Source organism: Asterias amurensis, chromosome 3 (assembly GCF_032118995.1).
Source record: "Asterias amurensis chromosome 3, ASM3211899v1".
Taxonomy (NCBI): domain Eukaryota; kingdom Metazoa; phylum Echinodermata; class Asteroidea; order Forcipulatida; family Asteriidae; genus Asterias; species Asterias amurensis.
Genome location: NC_092650.1, coordinates 19,817,708 through 19,836,460, shown reverse-complemented (window position 1 = coordinate 19,836,460; position 18,753 = coordinate 19,817,708). Strand labels below are relative to the sequence as shown.

Genomic DNA, 18,753 nt, shown 5'->3' with positions numbered 1-18,753 from the left:
AAGCTCAAATAACTGCTGAAGTTAAAGCCACTGCACAAAATTGGTTGTTACTCAAAATAACTATAAGCATAAAAACTTACTTATAGTACTAACAAGCAATGGAAAGCTGTTGATAGTATAAAACATTGTGAGAAAATGCGCCCTCTGAGTCTGTGAGGTAACTCAGTTTTTTTAGAAAGAGGTAAAATCTTACTCAAATATTCAAAGACTTCTTCAGGCTATTTTAGGATCTAAAAGCATACAAATTTGTGCAACAAGGGTGTTTTTTTCTTTCATGGTTCTGTTGCAACTTCAATGATCTATAGAGTCAAAATTTTCGCAGATTTGTTATTATATATGTTGGGATACACCAATGGGAGACTTTGGGACGCTAGGTGGCAGCAGACTTACCAGGTAAATTTCCATTGTTTACGTAGTTCTGAGCGTGCGCACATGACCGAGAACAATGGATTTTACCTGGTTAGTCTGCTGCCACCAAGCGTTCCAAAAGTCTCCCATTGAGAATACTGGTCTTTGACTCGTTACCAAACGTGTCTAGCACCTTTAAAGCCAACATCTTGCATTCGTTATTCGCTCGGTCAATGCATTATTCCAAATGGCTGTTGATTTTGAAAGTTGTGTTTTTTTCATCTGGATAAATCTCAAAGTAATTGATCGCACCTGGCGATTGTCAAAATCAAATTACCTTATTAAACCTATGGGCTATTACAGAAAGCGCATCAAGCTCTATCAACTGGCAGTCTTGAATTCAATTTTGTAAGAGGTCTGTTATTGGTTAGGTTTGATTGAAGAAGTATGGCCAATTTATGCCTTAATATAAAGGGAAAGTACAACTAATTGTTTGTTTGGTAATCACTTTTAAAATGAATGGCAATACGCCTACAGAAGGTTTCAATAGTATAAAGCATTTTGAGAAAATTTCACCTCAAAGAAATGTGGTTAAAAGTTTTCATGCAGCAAGATTTTAATCAGAGAAGCATTGCTTTAAAGGCGGTGGACACTATTGGTATATTACTCAAAATATTTATTAGCATAAAACCTTACTTGGTAACGAGTAATGGGGAGAGGTTGATAGTATAAAACATTGTGAGAAACGGCTTTCTGTGAAGTGACGTAGTTTTCGAGTAGAAAGAAGTAATTTTACACGAATTTGATTTCGAGACCTCAGGTTTAGAATTTGAGGTCTCGAAATCAAGCATCTGAACGCACTTAACTTCGTGTGACAGGGATGTTTTTTCTTGTATTTGTAATTTTGTTGTTCGTCTCATCACTGGAATAAACGAATGAACAAAAAAAATTAGTATTTTGTTTAAATTAATGACATTGACGTCATTGTGGCATCATAACATGTCCCATCCTTGTGGGTGTCGACTCTCTCCCTCTCCGACCATCCGTCCGCGATGACGAAACTGCTCAATTTAATCTGAGCTTGTTTACAGCTTAGCTCTAACAAACGTGATCGTGTAGTTGCTTGTTTATAACAAGCTGGTGAACGCACTGTGTGATGTATCCGTGTTGATCAACCACATTGTGTGTTGGTGGCAGTGCATATAGAGACCACCACAATCACAGCGAAGTCGTGTATAGTGTGTGCATCAGGGCACTTTCTGCTTGAATCAATGATGTTGTTTCTCATGTGTGCGTGTGTTTCTCCCGCCGATCACCGGCGTGCAATGAGGCAAATTTACAGGCTAAGAGCATCTAAGAGTAAGACGTCTGAGAGAGGGAACCGCATGAACATATAGACGGTGGAATTGCTCTTATTTGATGTGGGCATTATCAGTGTTGGATTTGTGGCGATCGTTAGATGCACCCGAGAAGCCTGTACGTGGGTGACCCAGCACTGTGTGTGCTAACCATGCCTGAGTCGCAAGCTAGTGAGTGCACCCGGGAAATGTAAAGAAGTGCATCTCGGAGATAGGGAGGCCTGCCTTGTGTGTTTGAGATTTTCAACTTCGATTGTGGGGAAATTTGTCTACATCCTAGGTAGGTCAGAATTTAGTTTTTCCTCAGCGCACGACTGATTGAGGATATGTTTTTGTGTATGTGTTATTTTCACCACTCTAGTTCTCTCCCAATCTAGTCTATTTGTATAAGATGCCGTCGGCATCGAATTATCTGGTCCATTTATCTCTTAAATTCTACTTCTGTCCATGCTGTTGCCCATATCTCAAGCAGGAAGGTTGTGTACTGTACATGTAGTTCTTTGCATCAGCAAGCCACGCTGCAAACATTTGCCATTTTATTATCCTATGTCCCCTGCATCACTCGATCGTCATCATGATTGAACAAGTTATCCCCATATCAACTGAATATAATGTCATAATAGTCTTTGATTCAGTATCACACTTGCCGAACAGGTTTTTTCGATGCAGGGGTTAACAAAACTAGACAGAAAACATAACAGGGTAACATAATAATAACAAAACATTTTTGGGAAGTGAAAAGTGTTTTACTGAAGTTAAAGGAGGGAGGTTGTAGTAGCACTTTAAGACACTGGACACTATTGCCAATTGTCAAAGACCAGTCTTCTCACTTGGTGTATCTCAACATTATGCATAAAAAACCTGTGAAAATTTGAGCTCAGTTGGTCGTCGAAGTTGCGAGATAACTGTGAAGGAAAAAAACACCCTTGTCACACGAAGTTTTGTGTTTTCAGACGCTTGATTTCGAGACCTCAAATTCTAAATCTGAGGTCTCAAAATCAAATTCGTGGAAAATTACTTCTTTCTTGAAAACTACGTTACTTCAGAGGAAGCCGTTCTCACAATGTTTTATACAATCAACCTCTCCCCATTACTCGTTACCAAGTAAGGTTTTATGCCAATAATTATTTTGAGGAATTACCAATAGTGTCCACTGCCTTTAAAGACTAACTTTTCATACATAACAAAAACTGCTTTAGCTATTAAGCAGAAACAACTACTTCATCAGATGCAATGAAGGGAACAAGCAAAGTACACGTTATAATCAGACTAACACAGATTTTCTTTTATTATTGACCAAGTAAAATTCAATAATATAAGTACCTGAAAATCTCACGGAGTCTCTTATTTTAGAATCAGATAATGATCTGCTATTTTTAAGTATTTTTTTTCATTGGTTATACAGGGGCACTGTGCATGTTACATCTGTTTAAAAAGTACCCTCCATCCTGTTTCATATACATATTATTCAATGAGGTCTGTCTTGTTTCACTTTTCACCCTTTTTTTTTAATGGGGGACATGGGCTACATGTTTGTTTTTTTTTGAGTTTTTTTTTGACGTGCGAGGTATAAAATGTCCACAATTCAGCCTTTGGCTGCCATGGAATTCCTTTAATGAATAAACCATCAATGGGTGAATGAATGAATAACTAACTAGAAGAATTGTAACACCTGTGAAACACCTTTTTCCCTGAATAGTATTTGCAAGTAACGATGACCTAATGGTTTGTGAGAAAGCTACATGAGCATAAGACAACAAAAGTACGTTATTTTTAAAGGAACTATAGGCCTACAGAATTGTTTTTTTTGCAAACAAAACAGTTGCTGACAGTGTAAGCACGTTATGTAATCCACCAAACATTAACTGACAAACCTGTAGAAAGTTGAGATCGATCTGGGTCACGAGGAAATTGTGAAAATTGGTCACACATTTTAAGCATGATATCGATGCAAAAACAAAATGAGTAAAATGCTCATTGATCGATAAACTCCAAACGGGAAATAAGTTTTATTTATTTCTCATAAAATATGACATTTCAGACAGAAATATCTCAAGGGATGTTTTCTGCTATCATCATCATTAGACCGTGTAAGTTTTATGTAAATCTGCGATCTTCACAATTTGTTTTTTTTTACCAATTTTGTAGTGTTCCTATTAATGTTAAAAAGTTTCAATTTAATCTGCCTTACGTGTCACCTGCGCATGTATACTTATTTATACAATATATGAGAGAGTCATATAAATTAGACAAGATTGAACGTGGCGATAGTGAATATGAAATATTAGCATCTATTATGAAATTAAGTCCGGTACCGGCTTGTTAAAGGATTTGGGTACTTTTCAAAATGTCCACAGATTAACATTAAACTTACAGGGTTTGAAGATAATGATATTAGAAAGCTTCCCTTCGAATATTACTAACTGAGGTTGTGTAGTTTTTGAGAAATGAGTGAAACAAGTCACAAAATTATTTTGGTCTTATGAGACCAAAATGATTTGAGCATGTAAAATGCCCTTAACCAGTTGTGATATTAAACCAAAAGCATAGCATAACTGGTTAATACGTTTTTACATGCTAAAACTGAGACGAAAATTATTACTTTTACTCATTTCTCAAAAACTACAGCACCTCAGTAAGTAAAATTTCAAGGGAAGCTTTCTACTATCATAATCTTCAAACTGTGTAAGTTTAATGTAAATCTGTGGACATTGTGTTTTTTGTTAGGAAAAAGTACATATACCCTTTAACTGTAATTGCACAATCCCTTAGGGACTAGGGTGTTACGCATATTTTAAGTTTGGCTGACTGAGTCATTGGAATACTAAATAGTCATTGACAATAGAGTTCTTTAAAATTGATGTTTGCGGGGACCCCAGGTTATGTAATATCCAGTATGTTTGTTTATGAAAAGAACCAGTTGTTTCCGGACAAACCATTTGTGGTTCTAAAAAGAAACGATTGTGGTTCTGAAAAGAACCATTTGTTCTGAAATGTGGTGATTGTTGCTCTGAAAAGAACCGGTTGTGGTCCTGGAAAATGGTTGTCGTTCTGAAAAGAACCAGTTGTGGTTCTGAAAAGAACTATTGTTCTGAAATGTGGTACTGTGATTCGGAAAAACACGGGTTGTCGTTCTGAAAAGAACCAGTTGTGGTTCTGAGAAGAACCATTTGTTCTGAAATGAGGTGATTGTGATTCTGAACAGAACCGGTTGTGACTCTGGGAAAACGGTTGTCGTTCTGAAAAGAACCGATTGTTGTTGTCCGGAAAAGAACAGTTGTTGTAGTAACGTCCTCAATGAGAATATAGGAATAGCACCTTAATGATAGTGGTATTTGTGTCTTTCAGACACCCTGTTATAAATTTGGGCACCCTATTTTAAATTTTGACATTACATAAATACAAAATGTTTTATATACCGCCATTATTGCAAGGTGTTATCTGTCATTTACATTTATTGTAAGTGTATTGCAAGTGAACAATTTGTACACTGTAGTGTTTAAATTATCAGCACATTTTGACGCCCTTTTACGATAATCCTGGCTAAAACCTTGTAATCCACTTTTAGGCGACATAAACCTCTCCTACATTAATCCTACTCAACTATTGTACACAAATAATATTATGCAGCTCGAAGCAGATTAGAGTCATTGAGAATCATGAATATTGTCAAGAGGAATAAATTAGTGCGGAACATAGAGACTTCAAACCGACTGACGAACAAAAAGAAGACAAAATTACCAATTAAAATAAGCAGTTGGCCGGCACGACTGTCTCGTGATGGCCCCGAGTAAATCCAGCAAATCTCCCCCTTCTGAAGTCGAATCGCCCCAGAGATAAATCCTTATTATGTAGTTTTCTATTTTTGTATTCATTCACGCTGGTTTAAGATGTTAAAGACATTGGACACTATTGGTAATTGTCAAAGACCAGTGTTCTCACTTGGTGTATCTCAACATTTTTGGTGTATCTGCAAAAAATAACAAAAAACAATGTGAAAATTTGAGCTCAATTGGTCGTCAAAGTTGCGAGATAATAATGCTAGAAAAAACACAAGAAGTTGTGTGCGTTTAGATGGTTGACTTCGAGACCTCAAATTCTAAACCTAAGGTCTCGAAATCAAATTCGTGGAAAATTACTTCTTTCTCGAAAACTATCTCGTTTCAGAGGTAGCCGTTTCTCACAACGTTTTTTACCATCAACCTTTCCCCATTACTCGTTACCAAGTAAGGGTTTATGCCAATATTTTGTTTGAGTAATTACCAAGGTTGTGTCCACTGCCTTTAAAGACTTATTTTTCCCTCATCTGAGATGCGGCAGCCGGCTGAAGACAAGCCCCCTCGGAGCCTCAGTGTCGAAAGGCTTTCTCTATATAATGACAAAGTAACACCTTGCAATAATGAGCACTCACCCACACAAGTGGCCCTTGGTTGAGTACTCAGACTGGCGGGTGCCAAACCAAAATGGCGGCTGCCCTGTGTTTCGGTTTCATCCATGGAGCATGTATTTTTGAATCTTTCTCCTTTTGTTGATGAACGATTGTAGTGTTAAATTGGTTCATTTTTCATTTTTATTTTTATTCATAGAAGGCATGAATATGACAACCATTTCGCAATGATTTAGAAGACCTTTTGGAAGGCATATAATAATAACAGTATTTATAAAGGCTATATATCCAACAAAATTGTTTAAAGGGGCCGAAATTCATTTTTGTAAATTATGGCTATCAACCCTTGAGCCATCATCTCCGCTGATAACAAAATTATACAAATAAAAGCTTCATTCTTAAACAGTCCAATCAATATCAAATATAGAGTAAGATATAACCTTACAAGAAGGTCATATAAAGTTGGACACAATATTGCAAAGAACAATCATCAAAAGAAAAGCAACATCTATTACATGTAACTTCCATGACCTCAGTGATTGTGACCTGTGGAAGGTGTCTGTAAAAAAAGGGCAATTAATGGTTTACAACAATGTTTTTCTACAAATTTATTCATGAAAACAAGTGGCTTGAAAAGGCTTATTTTGAACTTTTTTTATCATGGATTTATATATTTATTCAGATTAATATTATTTTTTGATCAAAAGAAAAGTATAAATTTGAATTTTATTTTTGCTTTCTTCATAAATAAAATGAGAATCCAAACCATCCCAACAGGAAATGGTTGTTGGTTCTTAATTCTGTAATTCAAAGTGTAACTGTGACACTCATAATTTAAACTTCCACTTGGAATTCAAAACTTGTTTTTAGAAAATTTGTAACCCTTTTAGAATAACTGAAGAACAAGAATGAAAATTCCAGAAATTGTTGATGATTGCACAGAAATAATTAAGAAGCTCTGGCACTTATCAAGCTAACCAGATAAAAGAAGAATAAGTTAATTCAACATTTTCTTTCCATTTCACAAATCTCATTGCATACCAAAATGATGTTCATTAAATAATAATAATCAAAATACGCCATAATATTTTGAACAGGAAAGAATTACGTAAAGGAAGGCAAACCCAGGTAATAAGCAAAGATATATATTAATAAACAGTTTTAAAATTAATTCATTCAACATTTATTTCCATTTTAGAAATATTGTGTCGTACAAAAGGATGTTCATAAAATCACAATACGCTGATGCGTTATAATAGTTTGAACAGGAAAGATTTAGTGAAATGAGGGCAAATAAAACCCCAGCAATCAAAGATAGATATTAATAAAAACATCATTTTGTTTGTCCACCTACAGTTCAAAGTGAGAGTTCTAGATCAGACATCATGAATTATGCCCGTTTAAACTGTCTTTAAAGTAGATTAATCCAAAGAGCTTTCTTGTTCTTCCTAATTTATTGTCTGCATGTTAATTACCGTCACATCCCAGCGCAATTTCCTGGTGCTTAACATCTTGAAAGAGGAAGAAAATGCCGACGTCAAAAGCTGACGCTGCCTACTCATAGAGGAAGCTTGGATGTTATTTATTGGATGGATGGAGGGGGAATGGTTATACGGTATTCATGCATGCATGCATCAGGGACTTGTTGCTCTGCATATCAATGAAGGCGTTTTTACTAGTCGAGTAGAATACGGCTCCTCATTAGCGCGGGCGAATGGAGGCTCACGGACCATTTGCATTTATGGTGTAGCAATGGTTTTTTTTCCCGCTCCCATTGCATTTATATTGTACACCTTTAATCAAAGTTTTAGTCTGATCCATTTTTCACGGAATGAGAATCTGATTACGTGGTTGTTGTAGACGGGGAACCTGACGCACTGTGCGTACACATACTTTGAATAATAATTTCCAGCCGTTTTTTTTTGCAATTGTGTGTTCCGTATGTGGTGCACGGCGTACTTAATAACAAGTCTTGGCATGGTCTGTTGATGTCGGAAAGAAAGCTACTGCTCGACAACGACAAGCAGTTGTTTTTGTTGACGATGATGTTTTTGTTGTGGTGGTGGTTGTTGTTGTTGTTGTTGCTGCTGCACATTGCTGTTGTGTATGTTGTTGTTGTTGTGCGGTTTGTTATTTCTGCTATGTAACAGTTATTACTCCTGTTGCTGTATAGCAGTTGTTATGCTGTTGCTGATTGTTTTTGTTCGTTCAGTTTGTTTGTTTGTTTGTTTATTTGTTTGTGTTTGTGGGTTTTTTTTAAAGGTTTTTTTAAGGCAGACTCTCGGTAGGGGCTTACACAGCTTATATTTTTGTTGTTTTTGCTTATTTTTCGACACAAAGATTCCTAGAAACGTAATACATAACAAATTTTATAAATCTCAGAAATGTTGAAACACTGGAAATACTCATTTCAGGACATCCTAGCCTTAACTTTTTATCCGTTGACCTTTACCTGCCATTTTACTCTTTGAATTTACTTTTACCTCTGTCCTTTTGGTTGAGTGGAAGTAGGTCAAATCTCCTGGCGTTTGTGGCCGCTGGAGGCATTTTGGTACAAGCTGCTTACGTCACTGCTATGGTCTCAAAAGAGTTAAAAACAGCGCCTTCTGATGTTCTAAGACTTGTCAACAGCAAAATAGAGAAAGAGAAAATAACCTCAAGGGGATTATGTATTTAAAAAGGGTTTGTAACCCTTGTTTTTTTTTTTGTAAGAAGAATTAAAAGATTAGGTGTATGGGGAATGGGGATTTTCTCCAAGACACGCAAACTTTATCTGTTATTCAAAGGTTTCTCAATGAAAAGTACTCCAGGCAAAGGGTGATTTGTTCACGTAGAAATAAATTGAGTTGAAGATGAGTGTAAAATTAAAGGGTGTTGTCTTTTAAAAATCTTACAGATTCTTCCCTGTTCGAGGTTGTTTACATTTCTCAGATTCAAATTTGGAGGGACGAGCATTTATTTATTTTTCCGTAAACACATTTCATGAAGAAATATTTGTTTCTCAGAATGCTGTATAATTTTGGAAGCTGCTGTACTTCGAACAACGTAAGTTTTTGTTACCATACATTCACTTCAACAATTAAAATGGCAACTTATAATGTATCAGGGAGGGGGGGGGGCGGTCGAAGTTTGTAAGGTTGATATTACTGTGCAACAACAATCTGACACCCTGGTGTTTGATGACACAATTTCTTAACTTTTTTCCAATTCAAACCAAAAATAATATAAAGGAACACGTTGCCTTGGATCGGACGAGTTGGTCTATAACAAAGCGTTTTTAACCGTTTGTTATAAAAAGCATATGGTTGGAAAGATGTTTGAAAAGTAGAATACAATGATCCACACAAGTTTGCCTCGAAATTGCGTGGTTTTCATTGTACTGTGCGAACTAACACGGTCGGCCATTTATGGGAGTCAACAATTTGACTCCCATAAATGGCCGACTGTTTTAGTCGACGAGGTAAAAGGAAAACCGTACAATTTCGAGGCATGTTTGTGTGGATCATTGTATTCTACTTTGACAGCATCTTTCTACCTATATACATTTTATAACAAACGCTTTTCAAAGACGAACTCGACCGATCCAAGGCAACGTGTTCCTTTAATCAATCCACAAACAATTTAAACGGCAGCCTGAAAAGGGCAGTTTGAATATTTTTTCTTCACTCCTGTAAAAACCATACATGTTTCAAATTGAAACTTACAGGTATAAAAGACCTGTTTCATTTTAGAGGCACATACAAAGTGTTGTTTTTCAATCCACAAATAATTTAAACGACAGCTGTAAAAACTACAAGTTTTTGTTTGTTTTCAATTTACCCAAGTTCCCTCCACTCCTGTAAAAATCATTCATGTTTTCCAATGTACACTTACATGTATAAAATACCTGTTTCATGATAGATACACATACAAAGTGTTTGGTTTCACAAAATAATTTAAACCCATTGGACCCTTTCGGTACAGAAAAAACAAAAAAAGTTCACAGATTTACAAATAATTTACAGGGTTTACAGAAGGTAATGGTGAAAGACTTCTCTTGAAATATTAGTCTATGAAATGCTTTACTTTTTGAGAAAACGGTAAAACAATATAAATTCTCGTTAGCGAGAATTGCGGATTTTTTTTAAACACATGTCATGACACGGCGAAACGCGCGGAAACAAGAGTGGGTTTTCCCGTTATTTTCTCCCGACTCCGATGACCGATTGAGCCTAAATTTTCACAGGTTTGTTGTTTTATATGTAAGTTGTGATACACGAAGTATGGGACTTGGACAATACTGTTTACCGAAAGTGTAGATTGGCTTTAAACTACAACATAAAAAGGCATTTTTAATTTTGCTTTCATTTAACCTAAGTTCCCTCCACTCCTGCAAACCATTCAAGTTTTCAAATTTACACTTACAGGTAAAAAAGACCTGTTTAATTTAAGATACACATACAAAGTAATTAGTTTCACAATCCACAAAATAATTTAAACTACAGCATAAAAAAAAATCTTATTTTTTATTTTTTTTCATTCAACCTAAGTTCCCTCCACTCTTGCAAACCATTCAAGTTTTCAAATTTACACTTACAGGTAAAAAAGACCTGTTTAATTTAAGATACACATACAAAGTAATTAGTTTCACAATCCACAAAATAATTTAAACTACAGCATAAAAAGAAAATTTTGTTTTTATTTTTTTCATTCAACCTAAGTTCCCTCCACTCCTGTAAACCATTCGTGTTTTCAAATTTACACTTTTAAAAGTAAGAAAGACCTGTTCAATCCACATATCTTTGTTTGTTTTCAATTAACCTAAGTTCCCTACACTCCTGTAAACCATTCAAGTTGTCAAATTTACACTTCAGGTATAAAAGATCTGTTTCATTTTAGATACACATACAAAGTGTTCGGTTTGACAATTCACAAAACAGTTTAAACTGCAGCATAAAAAGGAATTTTCTTTTTCAATTTTCCTAAGTTCCCTCACTGTGTGTATAAGCCTTTCATGTTTACTCACGTATTACTACACCCACTTCGCTGTGTTATTTTAATCCGTCCAGTCCGTGACAACTGAATTAAGCCTGCCACTTGATGGACCCGGGCTCTCTTGCGCAGTTTGAGACAATGTCAGCACTCGACAGCTGCCTTTCAAAATGTTTGTTTGAAGTGGAAATATTTTGAGCGGTAACAACCTTTTTGTCAGAAAAAAGTGCAGTATTTGGATGCAGTGCGGAGTGACCTTTTTTTTTTAGGAAGATATTTTCTAATATTTGTTTTTAAGTTATTATAACAAATTCACTGATTCAGCTGATGATAAGCCAAAATTTACTTTAATAAATAATAACAATTTAGTTTGTCTGTTACAAATTACATCCAGCTTTACTGCAATCCTAACAACAACCTCTAAAATATTTAACTTTGTTCATAAACTAGTGGTTGTTAAGCATGGGAGAGTGCACTAGCAATCCTAGTACATGGGAAGTACAGCTTATTTTCCCAATCCAAGGACAAAAGCAATCATGGTTAAGTAATAAGTATCTTGCTTAAAGACAATAGACACTATTGGTAAATATCAAAGACCAGTCTTCTCATTTGGTGTATCTCAACATATGCATAAAATAACAAACCTGTGAAAATTTGAGCTCGATTGGTCGTCGGAGTTGCGAGATAACTATGAAAGAAAAAAACACCCTTGTCACAAGAAGTTGTGTGCTTTCAGATGCTTGATATCGAGACCTCAAGTTCTAAACTTGAGGTCTCGAAATCAAATTCGTGGAAAATTACGTCACTTCAGAGGGAGCCGTTTCTCACATTGTTTTATACTTTCAGCCTCTCTCCATTACTCATTACCAAATGAGGTTTTTTTTGCTGAAAATTGTTTTGAGTAATTGCCAATATAGTCCACTGCCTTTAAGGACACAATTGCCACAACTGGGACTTGAACCCACACTCTGCTGATCAGAAACACCAGAGCTTGAGTCCGGTGTTCTTGACCGCTCAACCACGATATGCCATTTGCATTGCAAGGACTGAAAATTAAATAGAGTAACGGAACTAGGTCAAACCCTTGACACATTTCAAGAAAATGCTTTTTAGACTCATTTGACTGAACAACCAACAGAATGATACACTTCTCGTTATGCCCTGTTTTGACATTTTCCATGGAAACCATTTTTCAAGGAAATTAGTCTGACATTTGAGAAAGCATTCCTTGCACTGCAAAATTATTTCTGAAAAGCGGCCAAATTTGCATTTGTATGAGGGGGAAGGTATTTCGACACAAAAGTAGGCCAGCCCTAATTGTCCTTACTTTGTTACGAGGGCCAAATATCATGCCCCTATTTAGAACAGAAATTTGCAAAATTTGTGTTCCTTGTGGGTTCAGCTGTGCATCTTTAAACTGGCATCTACCAAGAAAACTGTTTACTTGATTTCACAGCTGTTTTCATTCCGATTTGGTCATTTCTCAATGTAAACACAAATGCCCTGGTAAAATGACAAAAAATCAATATTCTAGAATGAACAAGATGAAGTTCGTTTTCTTAACATGCTTCATCATAATGAGCTAGAAATGTACTTGCCTCAATTTTTTTTCTTTCTTCATTGTTGGTTGTTCCATATTCAGTTTCCTCCAGATCAATCAAATTATCATGCACTTGTAAGGGGGGGGGGGGGGCTGAAAGATAAATATTTGCAAAAAAAAAGTGAAATTGTTATCATCAACTGAATCTGCCTTTTCTTTTATGGAAAGTAAGAAACTTGATTAAAGAGTTATAATGGCTTGAAGTGGAAATAAATTATAGATTTGTTGTCCTTTTGCTATTCCTCTAGTAACCAACCAAACACATTTAGGTCCGGTTACATTTAGGTCCGGGCTACATTTAGGTACATGTTTGGGGCTACATTTAGGTCCGGGCGACATTTAGGTACAAGTTTGGTGCGGCATTTAGGTCCGGGTGACATTAAGGTACATGTTTGGGGCTACATTTAGGTCCGGGCTACATTAAGGTACAGGTCCGGGCTACATTTAGGTACAGGTTTGGGCTACATTTAGGTACATGTTTGGGGCTACATTTAGGTCCGGGCGACATTTAGGTACAAGTTTGGGACTACATTTAGGTCCGGGCGACATTTAGGTACATGTTTGGGGCTACATTTAGGTCCGGGCTACATTTAGGTACATGTTTAGGCTACATTTAGGTCCGGGTGGCATTTAGGTACAGGTTCGGGCTACGTTTAGGTCCGGGCTACATTTAGGTACAGGTTTTGGGCTACATTTAGGTCCGGGCTACATTTAGGTACAGGTTTGGGGCTACATTTAGGTCCGGGCGACATTTAGGTACATGTTTGGGGCTACAATTAGGTCAGGCTACATTTAGGGCTCGGGCTACATTTAGGTGCCGCAAAGTAGGCCTTAGAGATTGGTATTCATGAGTAAGAGTTTGAGCAAATCAACAGCTCTATATGCCCTGTCACAACCAAAGAACCCCAATATATTGTGATACTTTACAGAGTCAGAGTCAACACTTGAGCGTCAATTCTTTCTGTTTAAGATATTATTACACAGCGAGGTATAATTGTTCAATTGAAAAGCACAAGATCAATGGGCTTGCCAGATCATGAGTTAATGGCCTGGGCCCAATTTTATAAAGCTGCTAAGCACAAACAAATTGCTTAACGTGAAATTTCTTCCTTGATAAAAACAAGATTACCAACCAAACTTCCACGTGATTTTCAAAAAGCAAACAACAGCTGGAAACCAGTAACAAGTAATTTGCAACTAATGGAAATTTGGTTGGTAGTCCTGTTTTTATCATGGCAAAAAAAAGTTCTATAGGTAAGCAAATCTATGAAATTGAGCCCTGGGCTAAAAGCACCGTCCTTGGGCCTGCAGTCCTGATCTGATTTATGTTGAAATGATCATGCACTCTGACCATTAGAGTAATTAACCACGGAAAGCACAGCCTGTCAGTCAATGCACAGTCCAACCAGTTGTTATTGTCGTTTGGCTAATTGCTAATTGCTAATTAATTTGTGTCAAACTAGCTTTGCAGGTATTTCTTTCAAATTCGACGCTGCCAATATAGATTAGTTAAAGGGACACACCGGCCGAATTGGGCTATTTGGGCTACAAAATAGACTAAGATATGACTTCAACGGTCTTCCAGGAATGAAGAAGAACAGTCTTAAAAAAAATCATAAAATTTAGCCGTTTTTGAGCATTTTAAGACAAAAACGCAGGTCGCGTGATTGCTCTAACCAAAAAGTGGTACAAACAATCACGTGACCTTCCGGGCTAGTTTTACTCTCAGCCGTCTAAAAGTAACTTACTTAACCAAATTTAAATATTTTTTTTACAAAATTACCTACGAATAATTGACGAAAAAGATCATGTATTCAAATTTTGGCTACAAAATGTAAATAATGGTGAAAAATCTAACGTAAGATTCACATTCAAAGAGTCCGTGTAACGGAAGCTTGTTATATGGCCGCTTTTTTTTGTTTTTACATTTTTCGCTAAATACGTGACATTTTGATGATTTTTTTTTTACAGCAACCATCTATAAAAACATTATTTATGATTCTACACCCCAAAATTGCGTAAACGGTGAGCCGGTGTGTCCCTTTAAGAATGGTTTATTACAAAATTGTCATCAGCTACCAAATGCTAAATTGCAAAAATTTATAATAAGAAAGGAAAACAATACAGAAATTGTGAATTTAGTTTCAAATACTATTTTAAAATTTGACATTATCTGAATGCCAAATAAAAGAAGGTCAAAACAAGTTTGAAAGTATAAATTGCACAACACCCCAAACTTTTAGAATCATTATCTTTTGCTGAACATTTATACAACGAAATTAATTTGGAATAGTTTGAAGTGTGTTATTTCTATATTTCAGAGTATTTTATATTTAATTTGGAAGGTGATAAATATTTTTCCTTTGATTTTTCTAACATGCATGGTAATTTTCCTATTGAAATCTGATGTCTGATTTTTTCCCTCTGAAAATCATTAACTCCGGGAAGCACAACCTGTCAATGGATAGCCCCAACCAGTTGTTATTCTCGTTTGGCTAATTGCTAATTTTGAGACAATCTCATGCCCTTTCAGTGTGGACTCATTTCCAGCCCAATTACCAATGCATTATATTTTATTGGATATTAATTAGCTTGCTTTATGATGTAGATTCCAACACACAAAAGAGCAGTGATTAATATAGCAGCTTTCAATGAAGGTTCCATTGTATATTGTACAGTACCTTCAACTGGTAATAGTTGTTTATATGCTGTTTCGATATACATGTATTATTTTCTAGTTAGTATTTTTTTTGCACCATGAGCTTCAAGACTGTTGCATTATCAGTGTTTTTATAACTACTATTATTATAATCATTTGCTAAACATTTATACACATTTTTTTTTAATAACTTAAAGTGTGTAAGTTAAATTTCTTAATATTTTGTAAGGTGGAATTATTTTCCAATTTTTTTTTTCCTTCTGTAATCTGATTTCTGATTTTTATTCCCTCAGTAAATCAATCAGATTTTGTTTTAACCCTTGCAAAAATCAGTCAGATTATTTTATTAAAACCCCATAAAAAGCATATAAAAGCCTACCATATTTATTGAAGCTCTTCTTGTACTCAATTAATAACAATAAAAAATAAAAAATTCAACGGTCAAATATCAAGTGTTCTGGTACACAACAAGTTTATTTTTAAAACCACCACAATTTATAATAAATTTATTTATTAGTTTATTTATAAAATATTCATAATTATTTATCAAATGTATCATTTCCACTGTGTTCTGACCACACACAACACAAGAATGTCTTATCACAACTCAAGGTGTTCCAACCCCATCTTAATAATGATTCCTATTCAATTTCTATTGTATCAGAACACACACCGTGAGACAAACAAGGCTGATGCATGAGTACGCATCGGACGGTGGGGCTGCACTGTACACCTACGTCAAGATGCATCTCATGCAGCTGCAGCCGGACTTGCAATTACAGTAGGTCACAAGACCTTCCTCATTGATTGGTTAATGATGAGTTGAGGGAGACAGACGAAGAAGAAAGAAAGAAGAAGAGAAATCCGCCAGGCTGCGGGGCGGTGGAGTGAGAAATGAATCACTGACAGAGTGGACGTATCTACGAGTAAACAGGCCACGCTTGATGGAGCCTGAGAGGTTGGGAATCACGCTGGATTGCTTAGCTGCCCCCCCCCCCCCTACCCACTCCGTTTTCTTTCTCCGTAGGATGGATTGTGATTGAACTGTTTGCCTAGCACTTCCAACCGGGGTGTGTGTGGACAGTGTGTGCAGCTTTTTGGATGAACCTGCTGGTGCGTGTGCATTCTGTTTGAGATGTTTCACGGTGACAGTTGCTACAATTGCATCACTAGCGGTTGTTGAGTGGTTGGAGCAGGGACACACATGCTTTTGGAAATATATCAGAGAGAAATTTGAGATGGATGCCACTGCCGCATGGAATTCTTGTGGTGAAATTTATCTGTTGGAATCAAGGTGTGTTGATGGTCTGATGCATCTCAGGTAGTCTGTGGAGTAAAACTTTTAGAGCGTCCTCGGCAGGCGAGCAAGCTTGTCATCATGTTGCACAAGACAGCATTCAGAAGCAAACACAAGGCAAGGATGTACTCGGTGGCATACGGTTTCATGTTACCGTGGATTTGGTGCGTGAACCAGCTTGTGTCCATGGTCGTACGGACCACGGATGAGTCTAGGAACGAGGAGGAAGCGCCGTGCTACGAGCGTTGCGTTATTCTCATATTCTCGTTGCCCGTGTGTCTGGCACTCATCATCGTCTTCTCACCGTTTGCCTTATTTGGTTTCATCACGCGGATGTGTCTCTCCGGCAAGCGCACCCCGTACATGTACTCCTTCTCGGACACGCCCAGCCGCGTCAACGTCAACGAGTGTATATGGGTGGACCTCTCCTCAAAACATTTCTTCAAAATCGCCGTGATCGATACCTGTCTCATGCCGGAGGGCATGGCGCGATTGAACAATCTGCGCAATGTACAGACGCGATCGGTCAACCTCGGCCGTAGGATTATCAACTCTCAGGTCAGGCCGAGCCCGAGGATTTTTGTCCAGTCGCCGTCGGATAGTGAGCTCAAGACTCATAGCATTAACCCACCGGCGTCCACGAACCCGATGAGTCTTTTCAACTTGAATGAGAGCAACCTGGACGTGACTGAGGAAGATGTGTCCTGTGTGACGTACACGAACATCCGACCGGAGGAGACATCATTTTTTACGCAGGGTATTGATAAGATAAGGGAGTCTGATGATTACCAGGAGCAAAGTCAATGCAACGGTGACACCCCTGTCACCCCAGAGACTCCTCTGAACGGGGACGCGCTCAGGGACCTCCGAGAAGTAGAACTCGAGGATAGGTATGAACAGCATGCTAGCGTTACCTCTGTGCCTGATATTGTGCCAAAGGACATCCCAAGCCCAGCGGAATCCCTCGCGTCAGTCTCGAGTCCGAACATAGACACCAGCGTGCAAATTGAGTTCAACAAAGTAACTTGTCCGTTGACTGGCGGCGACCCCAAGCCCACCACTCTCCCCAGTGGGAACCCGTCGACTCAACGGCAGAAACTTCACGGAGAGGGGAACATCGGGGATGTCCCCTCACCAACAGAACATGCCGTTAATATTAATTTCCCCGCCGGCTTGGACTTCATCTGCTTCCAAGAGGTTTTCGAACGGAGAGCCGCCAAGAAACTCATAAAAATCCTTCATTTGTGGTTCAGTCACATTCTGTACGATGTTGGCGTGAACTCGTGGAGGATTAACAGACATTTTTTGAATAGCGGTTTACTCTTCGCGAGCCGTTACCCCATTTTGGACGTGTCTTTTGAGTGTTTCAAGGAGAGTAAGAACGAGGACAGAGCCGTCTCTAAAGGTCTCCTGATGGTCAAGGTAGGCTCACTTCCTTCTACTAAACCCTTTTTACACGACCCCCCCCCCCGACAGAAACATTGTATCGCACTATCTAGCCCAAGTGTTGTCCAACTATTTTGTCAACATCTTTGTTAGTGTTTTTCTCTAAGGCCACAGGAATTATCTTCATTATGAGTGAAACGGAAACCATTCATACATAAGAATCTAAAAATAGAATCTAAAAATACCTGCTGATTAACAGCGTCGCAAATCAGCGTCGCAAATAGTGATAGGGCTATAGTGATGACCTTAAAGGGAAAATACACCACGTTGATTCTTTTAAAGACAGTGGACACTATTGGTAATTACTCAAAATAACTATAATCATAAAACCTTACTTGTTGACGAGCAATGGGGAGACATCGATAGTATAAAACATTGTGAGCAACGGCTCCCTCTGAAGTGACGTAGTTTTCAAGAAAGAAGTAATTTTCCGCGAATTTGATTTCGAGGCTTCATGTTTAGAATTTGAGGTCTCGAAATCAAGCATCTGAAAGCACACAACTTCGTGTGACAAGGGTGTTTTTTCTTTCATTATTATCTCGCAACTTCGACGACCGATTGAGCTAAAATTTCCACAAGTTTGTTATTTTGTGCATAAAAAAAGTTGAGAAACACCAAGTGGGACCGATAGTGTCCACCGTCTTTATTTTACAAAAACAAAACGTGAAAATTTCATTTAAAATAGCG

The 18,753-nt window shown here is 37.4% G+C and overlaps 1 protein-coding gene across 1 annotated transcript in view; it reads left to right on the top strand.

The window, feature by feature from the left end:
• The first annotated feature begins 16,701 nt into the window (after positions 1-16,701).
• LOC139935144 (sphingomyelin phosphodiesterase 3-like) overlaps positions 16,702-18,753 on the top strand; it is a 63,566-nt gene continuing 61,514 nt past the window's right edge. Inside the window, exon 1 of the mRNA XM_071929617.1 lies at positions 16,702-18,042. Within this exon, the coding sequence (XP_071785718.1) occupies positions 16,702-18,042 (1,341 nt within the window). The remainder of the gene's footprint in view (positions 18,043-18,753) is intronic.